General features: G+C 41.9%; 1 protein-coding gene across 1 annotated transcript; it reads right to left on the minus strand.

Moving 5' to 3' along the window:
- Window positions 1–455: 455 nt before the first annotated feature.
- Window positions 456–23,248, minus strand: LOC116957507 (odorant receptor 131-2-like). The gene is made up of 3 exons (XM_032979706.2): window positions 22,841–23,248; window positions 4,571–5,025; window positions 456–1,557 (listed from the first exon to the last, which is right to left on the minus strand). The coding sequence occupies exons 2-3, from the start codon at window positions 5,000–5,002 to the stop codon at window positions 1,024–1,026; spliced, it is 966 nt and encodes a 321-aa protein (XP_032835597.2). The 5' UTR covers window positions 5,003–5,025; window positions 22,841–23,248; the 3' UTR covers window positions 456–1,023.

The following is a 23,248-nucleotide window of genomic DNA, read 5'->3' on the forward strand; positions in this document are numbered from 1 at the left end:
GACCACTATTTATTAAATCGCGAGCCGCATACTTGGATGTGTCCAGGGGGGACAGCTGATTGAAAATTTTAAATACAATTGTCATCAATAGATTTTCATTATTGTCAACATAAAACAGCTCACACTTTTGGACGTGATACAGTAGTCGTGGCAACACGTGCATCTTCTATGTTTTACATTTGATGCGTTGAGTGTCGTTGTTTGTGCGTTGGTGTTTATTGTAAAAGTACAAGTTCTGCAACTCCCCTGACTGCAATGAAGTTCCCCTAGCACCACCATCAACACCAGTTTGTCTTTTTGTTTCTTCCACATAGTTGTACACCAGCAGAAATGTCAATGGAGTCGGTTCTTAGAACAATGCTCATGTTACCTTTATTATTGTTTAAGTTCTGGTCTGATTTAAAAATAATTTAATTGTAATGGCCAAACCCTGTACAATCCCAACAATGAGTTCAGTAAATAAGGATGCTTCCAATCTGTAATGCTGGGTGGTATGTTTTTATTTGTCTACCATCAAATCAAATAAAGAAATACAAATATTTTAAAAATAAGAAAAATGATATTAAGAAACCCATCCTTCAAATTAGTCAAGTAATTTTAAATTGCTTAGAATATAACTTTCGACGTAATTGGGAAAAGCTACAAAAAGTCAACCAAGTTCTCCGACTGGCCGACCAATGCCCATATTCTTGAGGGTGCTTGCCTACACCTTGTGCTGTGGAGAGATGGCTCCCAACGCGAGAAGTTTAGCTCAACTGCCACAGAGCATTGGGTCGATTAAGATAACTATGAATTCACAAATATTGTAATGCACACAGCTTTCATTAGATTGAGAAGTACAGGAAACCACAGGCAAGCGATAACCAGGGCTAACCATTTTTCTCCAGCACCATCGCCCTATATTGAGATGTTTGGATAGCTCCATTAATTAATGTTTATAAATGTAATTAAATCTAATAGAGCGCTATGGCATTTAAGAGCCTCATAAATGCTGATCCCTTTTCCTTAAGTAAGCATGACCACTTATGGCATCACTCGCTTTGAATGAATGCCCAATAATTTCCGAACGTGTTTCACGATCTCCTCGTCCCTGCTGCCGTACAGAAAGGGGCTCATGAAGCGGGGGATCACGTGCAGCACCAGGCAGAATGCAACCCTGACTATGAGTGTGGCCCCAGCGTTAAGGTGCAACAACTCTGCCGACTTGTAGAACATAGGCAAGGCCACTGGCAGGAGGCAAAGTCCCAGCTGAATTCCATGCAGCACTATGGTCTTTCTGGCCTTAGAGAAGCTGCTGTGTTTCTCTGAGGCCTTCTTAGCGGCCCGAGCCGTCATGGCATAGGATATTGCTACAGACAGCACGGCAAATGCAAATACCATGTACATAAACACGTCACGGATAACGACTGCTACCTCTCCATAAGGCATGTCTGCATCCAACTGGTTAATTTCACATATAAGTTGGTGTTCGGTCATGAAGAGCGGGCCGCTTGCAACACACAATAAGAAGCGGATGGTTGGCGCTGACAGAGACAGTATGCAAACGCCAGCCACGACCTGTAAAACACATTCACAGGAGTTTGAGTGAGGGAATTGACGGAACTGAAAACCAGAGAACACGCACCAGTTGAAACCAGTTTAACATATACTTGCAAATGGTATTGTATGTTGAACTTCTTTGGCACCGTGCGTAGCTAACCACGTTCATCAGTGGTGTGAGGGAAGGACAATAAACTAAACAGAAAACGTAGTTCTAAAGAAATTAATTTTTAATCTTGATTTTAAAGAGAATAGCTCCAGTGGCTTCCTAACCTCGAAAGGAAGATGGCCGCAGAAGCCCATCTGAAAGTGCGTGAAGCAGTGACCATCTTTTTTCGATGACTAGAAATGCTCATAAAAAGGGTCCTGAGACGTAATGTGACTTTCTTTGATATATTGCATTACAGTTTGTCCTCAAAATAACGTGCACAGATGTATTGAGGTCACCACAGCATCCTTATCAGGGCCAAATCCGTTGATGTCACCACACCTCGTCAATGCTCAATACCTAAAGTCACGTAGAAATAAAATAAATAAAATAATAGAATACGACGTTTCTATTGCAACATAAGCAATCATCATCAGGTCCGTACAATCATCATGATTGCATATGTTGCAATTGAAGCGTCGTGTTCTATTATTTAATTTATTTTCTTTCTACGTGACTTTACCAAAATAACCAAAAAGTAATTCCTGCAGTCACGATAGCTCCAAGTCAAGTTTAAAACCACTTCTACGGGGAGGATTTAAGTTAGTTTTCTCTCTCTCTCTATTGTGTCTCTGTATTGTCTCTCTCTGCTTATGTGTCTGTCTTTGTGTCTCCGTGTCTGTGTCTTGTATCTCTCTCAAATTCCACACTTAACTTTTAATTTAGCAATCTTTGGAAGAACGTAATAAACCAGGCTATGCGTTAATTGCGTGTTGACCGACTCTCTGTGTTGCATTGCATTACATTTCCAAATGTTACTAAGTTTATTTTTATTAAGTGTGTTTTCTCACTGTCTGTGTGTCTCTGTGTTGTCTCTCTAGTATTTCCTGCAGTTTGTTTTCTCTCCCTCTGTGTCTCTGTGTTGTCTCTCTCTGCTTGTGTCTGTGTTTGTGTCTCCGTGTCTATGTCTTGTCTCTCTCTCAAATTTCACACTTAACTTCTAATTTAGCAATCTTTGGAAGAACGTATTCAACCAGGCTATGCGTTAATTGTGTGTTGACCAACTCTCTGTGTTGCATTGCATTACTTTCCCAAATTTTACTACGTTTGTTTTATTAAGTTTATTTTCTCTCTCTGTCTCTGTGTTGTCTCTCTCTGCTTATGTGTCTGTCCATGTGTCTCCGTGTCTGTGTTTTGTCTCTATCTAAAATTTAGCACTCTTTGGAAGAACGTAATCAACCAGGTAGGGTGTTGACTGTTATGTTAGCCGGCTCTCTGTGTTGTATTGCATTATATTTCTAAGTTTACTAGGTTTATATTCTTGGTTCTTTCGGTAAAGTCACGTAGAAGGGAAACAATAAAATAATAAAAATATAAAACAATAAAATTCTCACGACGTTTCGACTGCAACACAAGCAATCATCATCAGGTGTGAAAACCACAACAATAAAATTTGAAGCCACTTTTTTCAAATTTTCTTGCTGTGGTTTTCACACCTGATGATGGTTGCTTGTGTTGCAGTCGAAACGTCGTGAGAAGTTTATTGTTTTATATTTTATTATTTCCCTTCTACGTGACTTTACCGAAAGAACCAAGAATATGAATCCCTGCAGTCACGAAAACTGATGATTGCTTGTGTTGCAATCGAAACGTCGTATTCTAATATTTAATTTATTTTCTTTTTACGTGACTTTACCGAAATAAACAAAAAGTAAAAGCAATATTACGATTCATTAGTTTATTTCTGGTCAGATTGTGTATGTATAATGTTATGTGTTTTAACTATAACCCTCCACCACCTGTGATTCAATCAAATCAAGCCATCACGTGAGCTCATTTCATTAGGTTGAAAAGTCTCATCAAGAAGCATACACCATCGGTCATCCTTACAGCTGGTTTGGATAACAATTGGACAAAGATGGTCACTGCAATGCGCGCTTCAAGTGCACTTCTGCGGCTGTCTGGAATGCTCTTTCTTCCGATATTAGGAAGCCACTGCAGCTATGCACTTTTAAATCGAAATGTAAAACTAATGTCTTTAGAATTGCTTTTTTTTGGTTGGTTTGTTTTCCTTCCCCCGCACCTTCGATTAGCAACGGTTGGCTATGTACGGTGCGAAAGAAGTTCAACATGTATACAGCTGACAAAAGCCAATTAAATCAGTGGGAATATTTGCTCACCTGACTATATTTGATCGGCTCTGTCAGTTTGTGGAGAGTTGTGGTGAAATGATCTAACCCAAAGTAAACAAATTATAAATAACTATTACGTTACTTGTTTAGTCTATCTCGGACAACTATACTCAGTGTTCAATAAGTTAGTTTCGACATACTTTGGTAGTGTAAAACTCTCTAATCCATACAGTAATACAAAAACTCCTCCCTCAAATACTATTTCATTTACACTCAGATGGATCTTTATTTTTCCCCAACATGGTGTACATATCCAATTTAAAAAATGGATAATAATGTCCAACGTATAAAGTTGAAGATTTGAAAACTGCACATCGCAAAGCAACGCTAATTTATTATTTGAAACGTCTAAATTCTTTGTAGAATCGTCACCAAAGCTATAGACTACGTGGGCTCTTATAATACCTTTGAAGTTGCTTTATATGTTCCTAATTTATGTTGTAATACAATGTCATACATTGATTTGCATTGGTATACACTAATACCTCGGTTAATGAAGTACATACGTTCCATGGCGTATCTTCGTGATCAAAAACTTCGTTCCCAGATTATTCGTTAACCGAGGTATTTCTGGAACGTTTTTCTTAATAAAAATGGAATACCGGGGGTACCACGCACCCACATTAGCCAGGTATGTCAGAGATACTGCGTGCTATCATGGTGAACATCATCATCACTTCCAACCACATACCTGCAGGCCGGACTGCCGGTGGGCCAGTTGGTTGTATCGCAGTGGCTGACAAATGGCCAAGTAGCGCTCCAGAGCCATGGCCGTGATTGTGAGGGTGCTGTTGATTTGAAACGTCGTACTTAGATTGATTAAAATACAGCAGAGCACGCGAATCAGCGAGACCCGCTCCAATCTTATTATCATCAACACACCCGATAGGAGCACGTAGAGCGTGTCGCTGGTCATCAGGTTCATGAAGAGGATGTACTTGGTGCTCTCGGTGAACGTCGTCACCCGGTCGAAGAGGCACACCATGAGCACAAGCATCACAAAGGATGGCAACCACGTGATGAGTAAGATAGCGTACACTATGTGGTTAGTGGTGCTCCAGATTTGCTCTGGCAGTAGAGCGGTCTCGTTTTTCAAAGAGTCATTCACTGGTAGACTTGCCATGATTTTGATTTCTTTATTCAGCTCTGTAACAGTAAACACACGTGGTTCGGGGGAGGGAGAAACGTGTTATACAAATAATACATATATAAGCTCTGTAATACTTTCCAATCGGAATTTGTTTGTCTGTGATGTAGTTAACTAGGAATATGGAACCCGACGGGTAGCTGTAAGGGGAAAATGCATTTTTACGTTTGAAAAGTCTCTTTAGCTCCCACTAAATTTTTTTAAGAGAGTACATTTTTATTCTTAGTTTTTTCGGTAAACTCACGTTGAAGAGAAACAACAAAATAATAAAATATATATAAAACAATAAAAAAATTCTCACGACGTTTCGACCATAACTCAAACGGTCATCTTCAGGTGTGTTGATTTGCATACATTTATTTTTAAACGGCGCATTTATTTATTTATAAAAAAACGTTAGCGCCACGCGCAGCGATTTCACAGTTTACCCAGGACTAGTCCATCTATATTCTGAAAAGAGGAGGGGGGAGACGAATTTTTTTTATAATGTATGCTGTCTGAAAGCCACTGTAAGCGTGAACAATCAATTAAGAACTGAAATGGTTTATCAAATCTTTCCAATGATTGCTAAGATAGAATCCATCTTCTCGGTTGAAATTGTCTCTGTGCTTGTATATGTGGATAGCCTCATGAACGAATCTCTCATGGAAGCCAGATGGCTTACAAAGAACCTCTGTCTTGGAAAAGTCAATGGCATGTGAGCCTACTGAATTAGAACAATGATCTGCTACAGCCGAGGTGTTGGTCCTACCGTGTTTAAGGTCTGCTTTGTGTTCACGAATGCGGTCCGAGACATGGCGTTTGGTTTCTCCAATGTAACTACTACCACAGAGGCAACTTAGTTTGTAGACACCAGGGTATTGTATGTCCGGAATCACATCTTTTACAAACGGAACCAGATCACGGATTTTATGTAATGTGTTGAAACGGACCTGGATCTTGTGTTTATTCAAGATTTTGGAGATCTTTTTTGTGATCCCAGCAATGTAGGGTAAAGTGATGGTTTTGAAAGGCTCCTCAAGAGGGTTCTTCTTCATGGTTTGAGTGATAGCTTTGCGGATTGTATAGTCTAGTTTTCACATAACTTTAAGATCCTTCAACAAACTCCGGGATAAGAAAGCTCAGCTGATCGAGTCTCTCACCTTCCTGAAGAGATGCCGCGACTCTGGGGTAATACCAATCGCATTTACACTGACCTCTGCTGCTGTAACTTCTTCTAATGCGAAACGAATTCTTTTCAAAACTAGCTTAGCTCTTATCTCAGAAAAAATCAGACTTATACGCACAGAACTAGATCAGTTAGACAAGACACTCTACAAATCACACTTATCATTGACGGCAATAATGTCCACATCGGATTGGGAACATGTAGACAATATGACTGCCTCTTCAGCTTCTACTATGTCGACCAAATGTAAGGAAAACCTGATCTCCAAATTTAACCTCCTCTTCAACAAAAGACCGGACCCACACACCAAAAAGTTAGACGTTAATAAAGTCGTAATTAATCGCAGTAACAGTTCTATTTCCGATGGTCTGAAATCCGTTTTAGCTAAAGGTCTAAAGTTTGCAGTCACACCTAAACACATACCAGTTAATGATATAATTGCCCAAGTAGACGTTGCTCTCAGGGGCCTGGGTCACATCGCTGCAGACGTAGCAAGATCTGAAATCGCTGCAACCCTCAAAAACGCTAAGATGCCAGCTAGCAACCTCAGCAAAGATGAGCGTTTTGAATTATATAAATTTAAAAAGAGGAATGATATTGTAGTCCTCTCAGCTGACAAAGGCAATGCTACTGTCATCATGGATAAAATAGAATACAACAACAAAATTAAAGAATTACTCGACGATGGTAGTTATACAAAAATAAAAAGAGATCCCACCAACAGCCTCGTCACACAAACCAACAAAATAATTTCTGATTCAACCGCATTAATTGATCAATCTAAACAGTTTTCGTTGAAACCTTCTGCTGCCAGGCCACCAAGATTATACGGCTTACCAAAAATACATAAAGTAGATACACCTCTTCGTCCCATAGTCTCTACTATCAGCTCCCCCACCTACAAACTAGCTCGTTTTTTGTCTGAAATCCTGCGTCCTTTCACTGGAAAGACCACCTCTGCGGTACAAAATTCTACTCACCTGGTATCGACAATCAAGGGTATTTCCCTGTCCCCAGACGACCTGCTTGTCAGTTTTGATGTAGTTTCCTTATTCACCAAGGTTCCTGTACCTGACACCATTGCAATCATTGAAGACTTGGTTCATCAAGGACTAAACACTGAGGTACCCCCCCTGGTGAGACACTGTTTAACCAATACATACTTCACTTGTAATGGAACTTTCTACAAACAAACTGAGGGCACCCCAATGGGCTCCCCCCTTTCTCCAGTTATAGCTAACATTTTCATGGAGAAATTTGAGACTGACGCCATCCAGACTACCACTCTGCGCCCAACCTTATGGAAGAGGTACGTGGATGACACTTTTGTCATCTGGCCACATGGCCGGCCTGCTCTAGACCAATTCTTCAACCACATCAATTCCATACACCCAGCCATCAGATTTACCATGGAAGTCGAAATAGATGGCAAGATACCTTTTTTGGATGTCCTAATTAAAAAGAGACCTGATGGTTCAATGAGCCACTCTGTCTACAGGAAAGCTACCCATACGGATGCTTATCTGAAACCGGATTCCCACCACCATCCATGACAGAAGAATTCTCTCATCAAGACTCTGTATCATAGAGCCCAATGCATATCCGACCAGGAACACATAAGCAGTGAACTCAAGCACGTACACCAAGCTCTTAGGGCTAATGGTTACTCCGACTATACAATCCGCAAAGCTATCACTCAAACCATGAAGAAGAACCCTCTTGAGGAGCCTTTCAAAACCATCACTTTACCCTACATTGCTGGGATCACAAAAAAGATCTCCAAAATCTTGAATAAACACAAGATCCAGGTCCGTTTCAACACATTACATAAAATCCGTGATCTGGTTCCGTTTGTAAAAGATGTGATTCCGGACATACAATACCCTGGTGTCTACAAACTAAGTTGCCTCTGTGGTAGTAGTTACATTGGAGAAACCAAACGACATGTCTCGGACCGCATTCGTGAACACAAAGCAGACCTTAAACACGGTAGGACCAACACCTCGGCCGTAGCAGATCATTGTTCTAATTCAGTAGGCTCACATGCCATTGACTTTTCCAAGACAGAGGTTCTTTGTAAGCCATCTGGCTTCCATGAGAGATTCGTTCATGAGGCTATCCACATATACAAGCACAGAGACAATTTCAACCGAGAAGATGGATTCTATCTTAGCAATCATTGGAAAGATTTGATAAACCATTTCAGTTCTTAATTGATTGTTCACGCTTACAGCGGCTTTCAGACAGCATACATTATAAAAAATTTCGTCTCCCCCCTCCTCTTTTCAGAATATAGATGGACTAGTCCTGGGTAAACTGTGAAATCGCTGCGCGTGGCGCTAACGTTTTTTTAATAAATAAATAAATAAATGCGCCGTTTAAAAATAAATTTATGCAAACCAACACACCTGAAGATGACCGTTTGAGTTATGGTCGAAACGTCGTGAGAATTTTTAATTGTTTTATATATATTTTATTATTTTGTTGTTTCTCTTCAACGTGACTTTACCGAAAAAACTAAGAATATGAATTACTGCAGTCACGAAAGCTTTAAATCAAAATTTAGAGTACATTTTGTTAAAACGATAATTCCCCCCCCCCCCCCCCCCCGCCATCAATTAGGACGCGTCGGGTCCATGGGCATGACGGATATTCGCGTGTGGTTGTTTTTTGTTGTCACCCAACGTTCTGCTGCGGGACTTTTGTTCATGTGTAGTGACATCGGGGATGTCACTGTATGGTGCCGGCCTGGAAGGGCCGTGGCATGCGATGCATTGGCATCGCGTACACCATGTGGGGGGTGTAGTACCAGCACTAGCGGGGCTTGGTGAGTGCTGGGATAGTGCAGGCACAATGCATAGCGTGCAGTGCGGTCTCACACGAGGGAGAGTGGGAGAGTGTCAGCCCAAGTACAGGTTTGCCTCGGGCCATGGCACTCTGGTTGACCCTGCAGACACGCGATCTAGAGTGTCCACAGAGAGGCCCCCAGGTGGGGGGACTAGGGGGTGATCACGTGTCCGGGGAGAGCTATCGAGAGGGATCGAGGGGGAGCTAGAAGGTTCCAGAAGGCAGGCAGGGCCAGGGGTGGAGCGGCCCCGACCCGTGGGAGGATATAAGGCGGGTCCCTGAGAGGGACCGGAGTCGCTGCATTCTACAAGCTGGTAGCTCTACGTTTCAAGCTGGAAACTCTACGTCCTACTAGGCATCAACATGTGGTCGCGGACCCGAGTGAGGGCCCGACCCTTCCTAGCAGTAACTCCTCTGTATATGGTAGTTAGCTGGGTGGCCACCGCACTAGGCTGTATCTGGTGAAGCGGCAGTTACCCCTTTGTGTTACGTGTTACAAATAAATGTGTTGCCTCTAAAAGGAACAACGTCTGTGACTCAGTTGGATTCACTACACATGGGTACAGCAACACAATCGAATAAAAAGTATATATTTTTAAATATATGATCCTCTCTAAATTGTTATATCACCTAAGGATGGTCCCCTCCCATATCCCCAGGGCCTATTTAAATGCACTTCATTGACATGAAAGGAGAGATAAATTCATGGTGGTTTCCCCAGATTGCTCCAGATGCCCCCCTGGTACTGGACAAATTCTACTTACACTCCTTTTGGCCATGCCCAAATGTCGCAAAACTCTACCAGGAGATCACCACAGTCACTTTTTTACGAAATCTTTGGCACTAATCTCTCTCCCAATCAATTGAAACAACTGTGTGGGGCCTGAAACTGGACACTCTATTCAGATGCCTACATGCACTATTCCAAACATTTTATATTGTAGCAATTAAGAGAGTTCTGGCCGACTGGAAGAACCACGAACCCGCATATTGGAAACAATGGCAGAATGCACTGTTAGCCCAGGCAGCTATTGAGCATTTAAGCCACAACCTTTTTGGGAATAGTAATTCAAGACCAGGTGGTCTCCCTTCCTGCGAAGTCTTAAATACAGTGAGGGAAAAAAGTATTTGATCCCCTGCTGATTTTGTACGTTTGCCCACTGACAAATAAATGATCAGTTTATCATTAAAATGGTAGGTTTATTTGAAAAGTGAGAGACAGAATAACAACAACAAAATCCAGAAAAACGCATGTCAAAATGTTATAAATTGATTTGCATTTTAATGAGGGAAATAAGTATTTGACCCCCTCTCAATCAGAAAGATTTCTGGCTCCCAGGTGTCTTTTATACAGGTAACGAGCTGAGATCAGGAGCACACTCTTAAAGGGAGTGCTCCTAATCTCAGCTTGTTATCTATATAAAAGACACCTGTTCACAGAAGCAATCAATCAATCAGATTCCAAACTCTCCACCATGGCCAAGACCATAGAGCTCTCCAAGGATGTCAGGGACAAGATTGTAGACCTACACAAGGCTGGAATGGGCCACAAGACCATTGCCGAGCAGCTTGGTGAGAAGGTGACAACAGTTGGTGCGATTATTCGCAAATGGCAGAAACACAAAAGAACAGTCAATCTCCCTCGGCCTGGGGCTCCATGCAAGATCTGACCTCGTGGAGTTGCAATGATCATAAGAACGGTGAGGAATCAGCCCAGAACTACACGGGAGGATCTTGTCAATAATCTCAAGGCAGCTGGGACCATAGTCACCAAGAAAACAATTGGTAACACACTACGCCGTGAAGGACTGAAATCCTGCAGCGCCCGGAAGGTCCCCCTGCTCAAGAAAGCACATATACATGCCCGTCTGAAGATTGCCAATGAAGATCTGAATGATTCAGAGGACAACTGGGTGAAAGTGTTGTGGGCAGATGAGACCAAAATGGAGCACTTTGGCATCAACTCAACTCGCCGTGTTTGGAGGAGGAGGAATGCTGCCTATGACCCCAAGAACACCATCCCCACCGTCAAACATGGAGGTGGAAACATTATGCTTTGGGGGTGTTTTTTCTGCTAAGGGGACAGGACAACTTCACCGCATCAAAGGGAATATGGACGGGGCCATGTACCGTCAAATCTTGGGTGAGAACCTCCTTCCCTCAGCCAGGGCATTGAAAATGGGTCGTGGATGGGTATTACAGCATGACAATGACCCAAAACACACGGCCAAGGTAACAAAGGAGTGGCTCAAGAAGAAGCACATTGAGGTCCTGGAGTGGCCTCGCCAGTCTCCAGACCTTAATCCCATAGAAAATCTGTGGAAGGAGCTGAAGGTTCGAGTTGCCAAACGTCAGCCTCGAAACCTTAACGACTTGGAGAAGATCTGCAAAGAGGAGTGGGACAAAATCCCTCCTGAGATGTGTGCAAACCTGGTGGCCAACTACAAGAAACATCTGACCTCTGTGATTGCCAACAAGGGTTTTGCCACCAAGTACTAAGTCATGTTTTGCAGAGGAGTCAAATACTTATTTCCCTCATTAAAATGCAAATCAATTTATAACATTTTTGGCATGCGTTTTTCTGGATTTGTTTGTTGTTCTTCTGTCTCTCACTGTTCAAATGAACCTACCATTAAAATTATAGACTGATCATTTCTTTGTCAGTGGGCAAACGTACAAAATCAGCAGGGGATCAAATACTTTTTTCCCTCACTGTAAGTGTGATGGATGAAGATGGCGGGGTGTGGAGATGGGTTAAAAGAGGGGTGGACCGCTCGGCGAACAAGAGGAGATGGACCAAGGAGGAAAGGGAGGCCGATACTCAGGTCCATAAGCTGCGTGTGTATTCGTTGATTTGTATAATGTTCCTTTACTAGACCTGTTCCCCCCCCCCTTCCTCCAACTATCCCTGATCTTTCCTTAGTATGTTGGTTAGCTCTCCACTCCCATCCCTTTCGCCTCTGTCCGGGGTCCCCACCTGGTTGGGGCAGTCACTAATAGCATCACATCGTTATACTGAAGTCGTTTTTACACTAACTCAGGTTTACAAAAATAGTGTATTACTGGGGAAGACATGATTCAGATAGAAGTAACTTTAAAGCAAGGTGTCTGGAAGACAGGACATACACTATTCACCCATGCGTAAACGTTGTACCATGCCATCATTGCCAACAGCTATGTACACGTGCAAAATAAATAAACAGACATAATTCCTCTTTCACAAAGGTGTCTCTCCAAATACAAACAAAAAAGTATGTTTACACATCCCTATTGGCCACATGGCCTTTTTGGAGTACATTAGTTGAAAATGGGTTCCAGTTCTATATGAAGGCATACAACACGTGATGCACAACAAGCAATTAGCGTCGTTGTGGATACATTTTTCTTGCCATTAAACTACGGGCAGTTGACCAGCATTAGTTTAAGCGAGCCCGATTGCCAATGAGACCTGGAATGTCGAAAACCGGTCAATGTTTCCTTGTATTAAACCTATTCTGTGGAAATGCGCACTCCCAGAAGTTCGTGTGGATGATGAGATGGGTAAAATAGACCTTTTTGTTTACGTGGATTTACAAATATTTTAAAGGAGGCGTTTTGTTTAATGTCATATTTTGTAAAGTAGATTATCACAACAATGCTCAATGATTACTACAGAACAGGATATATGCATCTAAAGTCATTTGTCAATATACTGCTGGATGAACACCTCCTCACACTGTGCACGTTGTGGTGGATAATTTGACAATATTTCACCACGCTGATCAGTAAGTATTAGAAGTGGGAGCATATAAGTATAGGCGGTCAGTTCTAGGACCTGTGTGAGGTTACGTCCCAAGAAAACGTGCCGTAAGTCGAAACAACGTAAGTTGAGATCGATTTTCTCAAAGAAGAAATGCAATTATAGGGGGTTTACGTTCCTGACCAAGGGTCCGACATGAAACTTTTTTTTCTCCTAGATATGAATAGAAATAGCATATTGAATAAACTACCAATTATATGTAAAGTACAATAATACTTTTTAGAAAGGTCTTACCTATTTTTGGATAAAATACATGAATGAAAAATGCTTAAATATCACTCAATGCACAGAGGTTTAGCACTAGAGCCAAGCACCGTATGTTTGTTTGTGCGCAGAACCCGCGCCTGAGTCAACGTCACGACGTAAGTGTGGTTCTGACCACCGTGAGTAACAAAACGGATGTGACAATTGGCAACCTGCCTTAAGTGCAGATCGACGTAAGTCGAACCACACATAAGTCGGGGACCGCCTGTTAGTATTACAACAAGATGTTTTGCTGCATCGCCCTCCAATGTCCTCCATTCCAAGAGCACTGATGAGGGTGAAAAGTATGAATGACAATGAACAATCTCGCCCATGGCCATGCTTAGTTTTGGTCTGGCTCGACTCGGAAATCAGGCAGCGGAAAAACGACCCCATGCTGTCAAAGCCCCCGCCATGGAGTGGCTCGGATTTCCAATTGAAACCTAGTGCAACGGACACAGCCGCCATCAATACCGACCAACAAATTGCAATTCACTATGCCGCACAAAATAGAGGTCAACAATTCCGTAAAGAATACGCTTGCCCTCTGCCTCCCTCCTTCGTTATTATGTCAACCATTCACCAAGAAAGGAAGTCAGTAATGCCCTGGCCACTAACAAAGCCAGGAAAAGTTGCAGTTTTTGGGTCAGATCGCGTTATTTATAAATGGGTCATAACCCTTCACCACCCGACACGGCCAATCAGAAAAAAATGTGTCACGTTGACAAAAGACAAATACTCTTTGGTTCTATTGGGTAAAGTCACGTAGGTAAAAAATAAAATAACAAAAATCACGACGTTTCGGCCACAACACAAGCAGCCTTCATCAGGTGAAGGGACGAGACTGTCTGGAGGACAGCGCTGGAGTGAAAAAAGCCATGCATATTTTTATATACCACAGGGCTCATTGCATTTCGGACGAACACCACCTGACCAGTGAATTAAAACATGTACACCTGGCCCTCAAAAGGAATGGTTACTCTGACCGTACCATCCGCCAAGCTGTTTCTCCCTCCATACAGAAACAACCACTTGATACTCCGGTCAAAACCATCACACTACCATATATAGCAGGCGTTACTAAAAAGATTTCCAAAATTCTAAACAAACACAAGATCCAGGTCCGGTTCAATACAGTACACAAAATTCGTGATCTGATCCCATCCGTGAAGGATGTCATTCCTGACTTACAGTACCCCGGGGTTTACAAATTGAGTTGTACCTGCGGTGATTGCTATATCGGGGAGACAAAGCGACATGTCTCTGACCGAATTCGCGAGCACAAATCAGATTTGAAACACGGCAAAACGAATTCTTCTGCCGTGGTAGATCACTGTTACAACGCTGTGGGTGATCACGATATAATTTTCTCCGATACCAAGGTTCTTTGCAAACCCACGGGTTTTTATCAGAGATTTGTTCACGAGGCAATTCAGATCTACAAACACAGACACAATTTCAACCGAGAAGATGGTTTCAAATTAAGCAACCATTGGAAAGATGTTCTAAATCGAACTAAACATTAAACTAATTTCAATGGTACAGTATATTTTTCAAGTAGTGGTACCCCAAACGATCGCAGCTCTTATAAATTCCCTTTTCACACCATCAATAGGTAAACTCCCCCCCCCCCCGCGCCAAACGGCAAGTCCACTGGCACGTACACCACCTCTTTTCTAAAATCGGCCAATCAAATGCTAATTTTTATGCTAATTTCTGTGTCAGGACACCTTGTTTGCTCGCACACAGCTTAAAGGTCCGCGGTCTGAGCGTGGTTGTGTTTCGCTAAATTCTCCTGTTTGATTTGTACTAGGTGCCTCGGTGAATGTATATGCTCTGACTTTAACATAGCTATTTCTGTGACCATTTACAAGCTAATCACTCAGCTATTTCAATGCTAAATTCTATGCTAATTCCTTTGTCAAGGGGTGCCTCTGCGGATGTGTATACTTTAACTTAGCTATTTCAATGCTAAATTCTATGCTAATTCCTTTGTCAAGGGGTGCCTTTGCGGATGTGTATGCTTTAACTTTAACATAGCCATTTCTGTGACCAGTCACAAGCTAATCACTCAGCCATTTTTATGCTAAATTATATGCTAATTCCTTTGTCAAGGCGCTTTGTTTCTTCTCACACAGCTTAAAGGTCGTGATCTGAGCGTGGCTTTTTTCACTCCAGCGCTGTCCTCCAGACAGTCTCGTCCCTTCACCTGATGAAGGCCGCTTGTGTTGTGGCCGAAACGTCGTGATTTTTGTTATTTTATTTTTTACCTACGTGACTTTACCCAATAGAACCAAAGATTATGGATCCTTGCAGTCACGAAAGCTTTAAATCTAGAATTGATAACCTCTATGGGGAGGGCTTTCACCTATCTGTTAGAGCTTTTAACAGACAATGGGACAAGAAGTCACAGCTCATCGAGACGCTGACCTTCCTCAAAAGATGCCGCGATCACAAGGTAATACCCATCGTTTTCACACTCACTTCTGCTGCTATATCTTCTCCGAATTCTAAACAGATTCTGCTTAAGGCCAGCCTATCTTTAATCTCAGAGAGGATAAGGCTACTCCGATTTGAATTCGATACTTTAGACAGAACTCTCCTACAAGCTCATTTAATGTTAACACAAAAAATGTCACCTTCTGATTGGAATCACGTAGACAACATGACTGCTTCTTCTGCTGAGTCACTGTCAGTCAAATGTAAAGCTAACCTGATTTCTAAATTCAACCACCTATCAAAGAAGAACCCAGTTCCACATATAACAAAACTAGATGTTAACAAAATCGTCATTAATCAGAGTAGCACTCCGATTTCGGACAATCTGAAAACAGTACTGGCTAGGGGACTAAATTTTGCTGTCACCCCAAAACACATACCAGTAGATGATATCATCTCTCAGGTCAATGTAGCCCTCAAAGGCGTAGGACACATCCAAGCAGACGTTGCGAGAGCTGAAATAGCCACTATTCTTAAGAATGCTAAGAAACCCATTAGTAACATCAGCAAAAATGAACGCTCTGAACTCGCGAATTAAAAAACAAAAGTGATATAGTCATCCTCTCAGCCGATAAAGGCAACGCTACTGTTATTATGGATAAAGATTCATACAACAACAAAATCCAGAATCTGCTCAACGATGGAAGTTACTAAAAAATAAAAAATCACCCTACCAATAGCCAAGCTATAAAAACCAACAAGATCATCACAAGTTCGACCTCCCTAATCGACCCAACTAAATGTCCCTCCCTAAAACCTTCTGCTGCAAGACCCCCTAGATTCTATGGTCTTCCCAAGATTCATAAAGAAGGCACCCCACTACGACTCATCGTATCCACGATCAACTCCCCTACCTATAGACTAGCCCGTTTTCTGTCAGATACCTTGCTGCCTTTCACTGGCAAGACCGCCTCAGCAGTACTTAACTCAGCCCAATTGGTCTCTATGGTCAAAGACGTTGTACTGTCACCTGACGATATCCTTGTCAGCTTCGATGTGGTCTCTTTGTTCACCAAGGTCCCAGTACCTGATACCATTGAAATAATTGAAAATTTGGTCCAACATGGACTAGACCCCGACACACCTGCACTGGTTAGGCACTGCCTCAACAATACCTACTTTACTTGGAATGGCTCCTTCTACAAACAAAATGAGGGTACCCACATGGGATCCCCCTTGTCACCAGTGATAGCCAATATTTTCATGGATAAATTTTAATCAGACACCATCCAGACTTCCACCCTCAGACCTTCCCTGTGGAAGAGATATGTGGATGACACTTTCGTCATTTGGCCACATGGTCTCCCTGCTCTGAACCTTTTCCTACACCACATCTATTCCAGACATCCCGCCATCAAATTCACCATGGAAGTGGAGAAAGATGGCAAGCTACCATTCTTAGATGTTCTGTTTGAGAGGAGACCTGATGGCTCATTGGGGCATTCTGTCTACAGGAAACCCACCCACACAGATTCCTACTTGAAACCTGATTCCCACCACCATCCAGCCCAAAATAATTATCTCATCAAAACTTTATACCATAGGGCTCATTGCATATCGGACCAACACCACCTGACCAGTGAATTAAAACATGTACACCTGGCCCTCAAAAGGAATGGTTACTCTGACCGTACCATCCGCCAAGCTGTTTCTCCCTCCATACAGAAACAACCACTTGATACTCCGGTCAAAACCATCACACTACCATATATAGCAGGCGTTACTAAAAAGATTTCCAAAATTCTAAACAAGATCCAGGTCCGGTTCAATACAGTACACAAAATTCGTGATCTGATCCCATCCGTGAAGGATGTCATTCCTGACTTACAGTACCCCGGGGTTTACAAATTGAGTTATACCTGCGGTGATTGCTATATCGGGGAGACAAAGCGACATATCTCTGACCGAATTCGTGAGCACAAATCAGATTTGAAACACGGCAAAATGAATTCTTCTGCCGTGGCAGATCACTGTTACAACGCTGTGGGTGATCACGATATAATTTTCTCCGATACCAAGGTTCTTTGCAAACCCACGGGTTTTTATCAGAGATTTGTTCACGAGGCAATTCAGATCTACAAACACAGACACAATTTCAACCGAGAAGATGGTTTCAAATTAAGCAACCATTGGAAAGATCTTCTAAATCGAACTAAACATTAAACTAATTTCATAGGTACAGTATATTTTTCAAGTAGTGGTACCCCATACTTTCGCAGCTCTTATAAATTCCCTTTTCACACCATCAATAGGTAAACTCCCCCCCCCACGCCAAACGGCAAGTACACTGGCATGTACACCACCTCTTTTCTAAAATCGGCCAATCAAATGCTAATTTTCATGCTAATTTCTTTGTCAGGACACCTTGTTTGCTCGCACACAGCTTAAAGGTCTGCGGTCTGAGCGTGGTTGTGTTTAGCTAAATTCTCCTGTTTGATTTGTACTAGGTGCCTCGGTGAATGTATATGCTCTGACTTTAACATAGCTATTTCTGTGACCATTTACAAGCTAATCACTCAGCTATTTTAATGCTAAATTCTATGCTAATTCCTTTGTCAAGGGGTGCCTCTGCAGATGTGTATACTTTAACTTAGCTATTTCAATGCTAAATTAAATGCTAATTCCTTTGTCAAGGGGTGCCTTTGCGGATGTGTATGCTTTAACTTTAACATAGCCATTTCTGTGACCAGTCACAAGCTAATCACTCAGCCATTTCAATGCTAAATTATATGCTAATTCTTTTGTCAAGGCGCTTTGTTTCTTCTCACACAGCTTAAAGGTCGTGATCTGAGCGTGGCTTTTTTCACTCCAGCGCTGTCCTCCAGATAGTCTCGTCCCTTCACCTGATGAAGGCCGCTTGTGTTGTGGCCGAAACGTCGTGATTTTTGTCATTTTATTTTTTACCTACGTGACTTTACCCTATAGAACCAAAGAGTATGGATCCTTGCAGTCACGAAAGCTTTAAATCTAGAAAAGACAAATAGTTCACTACTTAGCTCATCGGTGTGTTGAAGAGTGAATCCACAACATTTACATTTTTAGTACGCTGGTAATTACATGCAGCATCATCGGGCAATTTGCCAGAATAGTGAAGCCCTCCACCTGCTCCCGGTCTTAAATAGAGCAGCATGGTGACGTCATCATTTAACCAAATCAGATGCAGAGATCAGAGGCGGAGGGGGTATTGTCATTATATAAGATTAATAATTAGTTAATTGTTATTAGTAATCAGTTGTAGATTAGTAATTAGTTGTAATGTGTAATTTTTAATAACTGAACCCAATCACTATACCCAATCATGTGCAGAAATCAGGGGTGGCGGAGGGGGGGTTATTGTAATTATATAATAGATTATGAATCAGTTAATTGTTATGATTAGTAATCAGTTGTAGATTAGTAATTAGTTTTGATTTGAAGCTTTCGTGACTGCAGGAATAAATACTCTTTGGTTCTTTCGGTAAAGTTACATAGGTATAAAATTAAATAAATCACGACGTTTCGGGCGCAACACAAGCATCCATCATCAAGTGGGAAAGCATGGTCTGCTGCGGAGGCAGACTGTTTTAAGGTGTACCTCAAGGGTCATAAAGAAGTGGCCGGGGCTAGTGATGTTGATGTGAGAAATTAGCATGTAACTGTAAGATAGGAGAGCGGCCTCATCGACGATGGCACGGAAGTGGCTATGTTAATGTGAGAGATTAGCATGATATTAATGTGAGAAATTAGCATGTAACTGTAGAAAAGAAGGAGAAGAAGAGCGGCCTCCTCGACGAGGGAGTGCAACCCAACGGGTGTAATCCAAAGGGCCTGTGAGTATGAGAGTGCAAGCCAAAAGACATGTGAGCATGAGAGTGCAATCCAAAGGCATGAGTGTAATGCAACAGACATGTGCGAATGAGAGATCTAATAGAGAGGCACAGAGAGAGAGACACACAGAGAGTATAAATAACAGCTGTCATAGGCAGGTTGGATGGAAACATCACAGTCCGTTAAGACTTTACCTGGTTAATGACATCCTTCCAATGATTGCTCAGTTTGTACCCATCCTCTCGGTTGAAGTTGCATCTGTGTTTATATATTTGGATGGCTTCATGAACAAATCTCTGAAGGTAGCCGGTAGGTTTGCAGAGTACCTCCGTCTTGGAAAAATATATTTCGTATGAGCCCACTGCATTAAAACAATGATCGGCAATGGCAGAGGTATTGGTCCTACCGTGTTTCAGATCTGCATTGTGCTCACGGACGCGGTCCGAGACATGTCGTTTCGTTTCCCCAATGTAACTGCTGCTGCAACCACAGCTCAATTTGTAGATACCAGGGTATTGCATGTCAGGAATCACATCTTTTACAGATTGGATTAAATCATGGATTTTGTGTATTGTATTGATACGAACCTGGATCTTGTGTTTGTTTAAGATTTTGGAAATATTTTGGTAACCCCTGCTATGTACGGCAAAGTGATGGTTTTGATTGGATGCTCAGAAGGTTGTCTCCGCATGGCTGGGGAGACAGCTTTGCTGATTGTACGATCCGAGTATCCGTTAATCCTGACGGCTTGGTGTACGTGCTCCAACTCAGTGGCTAGGTGGTGCTGGTCGAAGGTGGTGTAGTGTTTTGATCAGGGAATTCTTCTGGGCTGGATGGTGGTGGGAGTCAAGCTTTAGATAGGCATCCGTGTGGGTGGCTTTCCTGTAGACCGAATGTCCCAACGAGCCATCAAGTCTCTTCTCGATCAAAACATCCAGGAAGTGTAGCTTGCCATTTTTTTCCACTTCCATGGTGAATTTGATAGACGGGTGTATGGAATTTGTGGTTTAGAAATTGGTTCAGTGCTGACAGGCCATGTGGCCAGATGACAAACGTGTCACCTACGTATCTCTTCCACAAGGAAGGACGTAGGGTGGATGTCTGGATGGCATCTGTCTCAAATTTTTCCATGAAAACATTCGCTACCACTGGCGATATGGGAGAACCCATTGGGGTATCCCCATTTTGTCTGTATAATGTACCATTCCAGGTGCAGTATGTTTTGGTAAGACAGTGCCTTACCAAAGTTGGTACATCTGGATTCAGGCCTTGTTGGAAAAAGTCTTCAATGATTGTCATGGTGTCAAGTACAGGACATTGGTGAACAGAGAGACTACATCGAAACTGACAAGCAAATTATCCGGAGACAGTGAGATGTCCTTGATTAGAGAAACGAAGTGAGCTGAGTTAAGTACAGCTGAGGTGGACTTGCCAGTGAAAGGAAGCCGAATCTCAGACAGAAATCGGGCCAGTTTGTAGGTGGGTGAGTTAATCGTGGAGACGATAGGACGGAGCGGGGTACCTACTTTGTGGATTTTTGGAAGGCCATAAAATCTGGGTGGTCTAGCAGCCGATGAGATAATTGCTGAGGTAGAATCAACCATCAGACACCTTCCACATAATGAGGCAGAGAAGACTAGACACGAGGTTGCCAAAATAATTGAGAATAGCAAAGTACCAAAATTAAACATTAGCTCTGACGAAGCCAAAAGCCTTAAGAGAGCTCCGATTAAATAAAGATATTCAAATTCTGGCAGCTGATAGAGGCCACACTACTGTAGTGATGTCACGAGCAGATTATGATAATAAAATTAAAGATTTACTAGAGGAAAGTAGCTACATTAAAATTAAACGAGATCCAACGAATACTTTAGAACGGAAGACGACTGCAATCATTGCAAATTCCTTAATCCCTAAGACTGAGCAATACCAAATTAAGCCAAAGGCCTCAAAACCACCTAGACTGTATTGGCTACCAAAGATTCCTAAAATTGTCATCCCATTACGAGCCATAGTAAGTACAATTGGCTCTGCCACATTTAAATTAGCAAAATATATAACTAAACAAATACAACCCTACATCGGTAGGACATCTTCATTCATAAGAAATTCAGACCATCTTGTGATTTTAAACTTAACCCTAATGATATTCTGGTGAGTTTTGATGTGATTTCTCTATTCACTAAGGTTCCAGTTAATGAGTCGCTTAAATTACTTGATACACTAGTAAAAATACAGGTTTACCAAAACATATTCTAAAACTAGCTGACCATTGTTTAAATAACATTTACTTTTTATGGAGAGGTGATTTCCTTAAACAAAAGAAAAGAGCAGCAATGGGCTCTCCTTTTCTCAGGCTATAACAAATTTGTGCATGAAAAACTTTGAAACAAGAGCACTTGCCTCAGGTACATTAACACCATCTTTTTGGTTTAAATATGTTGATGACACTTTGGTTGTCTAGCCACATGGTAAAGATACACTTAATTAATTTCTAAATCATCTCAATGCACAAAACCCGGCCATCCAGTTCACCATGGTAACGGAAGTGAACAACATACTCTCTTTCCTAGATTTGGCTGCTATACATTTCCACCTCATAAGGCGCTTCGTTAAGCTATGGTTTGTGGTTTAGTCGCGTCTGAAAAAGAGCTACATAGCTAAGTGGGCTTTACCTGGTAAAATAAACAAAAGTTTTGTTTAGTTTTAAGAGAGACTGTCGGTTTGGAACAGTCTTGTTTGCTACTTTATTTTTGCTCACCCGTTTCTCGCCTCGTCTATAACCATCTCTCTCTCTCTCCCTCCTTACTCTCTTATACCTCACGTAATATTATTTGTCATGGTTATTGAGCAATGACCCAGAAGCCCAAACGCCAAATGACTAGGAACACACAACCACTTTTGATGGTGTAGTATATAAGAATAAACACGATTATTAAACTTAAAATAAAATTTTCAATGACATATTAGAAATTATATTTCCCGAAACTTTTCATGATTATTTATACGTTCAAAAACTGACTAAAAAGATCTACAAATTTAGTCAGTTTTTGACGAGCTATTGGTTACGTAATGACACACATTTGTTTGGCAGTGGTTCCAAGTGCTAAATAATAGTAATCATTATTAGAGCCCTTTATGAAACACTTAGTACAAATGAAGACCTCCCTATGCCGTGTCGGTGGAGTGGATCTTTGTAACATAAATCACCACACTGGAACAGTGCACGTTAGTCATAGACAATTCATACAGTACATCACAATGATGTCAGTTGCGTTCAGGATAGAACTTAAGCTCACCAGGACTCAACTAAGCCACCCCCTCCAACTCCTCGTGCTGTTTAGTGGTCAACAATTAAAGCCAGCGTGGCAAATACTCCACACGCACAGTCACATTGTGCCTGCTAAAAATGTGCACACAAAGACGCGATCCAGAGCCACACTTGCATTACCTGCAGAGTTCACCTTTTGAGGGGCGATGGAGTGAAGTTTATCCGCTGTCGCGTTTGCTTTTATACCGTGCGTTCTTCTTTGAGGTGTGCACCTTGGGAGGTTAAAAATACGCTTGTTGTGTGATTGTTTCTAATGTCGTGACCATTGCTGTGGCATGGTGTGTCAGCGCTCGTCTCTCGAGATCATTCTCGAGGTGTCGCCGGCCCTTAGATGGGATGTGTATTTGTGGAGACTGTAATTATAAACGTGTGAATTGGGTAACTTTTGGGAATTTAACATTGCCACGTTTGCATACTAACTGCATAGTGTGCTCTGTGTGCTCTCGTTTAATTTGATATGCAAGGAAGATAAAAACAAATGCATTGCCATGAAATCTTCTATACGACCCAACATGCGTTTGTCCTCGG

Source organism: Petromyzon marinus, chromosome 75 (assembly GCF_048934315.1).
Source record: "Petromyzon marinus isolate PM22_M1 ecotype Great Lakes invasive population chromosome 75, UKy_Petmar_22M1.pri1.0, whole genome shotgun sequence".
Lineage (NCBI taxonomy): Eukaryota > Metazoa > Chordata > Hyperoartia > Petromyzontiformes > Petromyzontidae > Petromyzon > Petromyzon marinus.

Excerpts from the sequence above, each read along its gene's own strand:
- LOC116957507 (XM_032979706.2), bottom strand. The coding sequence starts at position 5,002 with ATGGCAAGTCTACCAGTGAATGACTCTTTGAAAAACGAGACCGCTCTA. Across the intron at positions 1,558-4,570 it reads ACCGGCAGTCCGGCCTGCAG|GTCGTGGCTGGCGTTTGCAT; the intron begins GTATGTGGTTGG and ends TGTGTTTTACAG.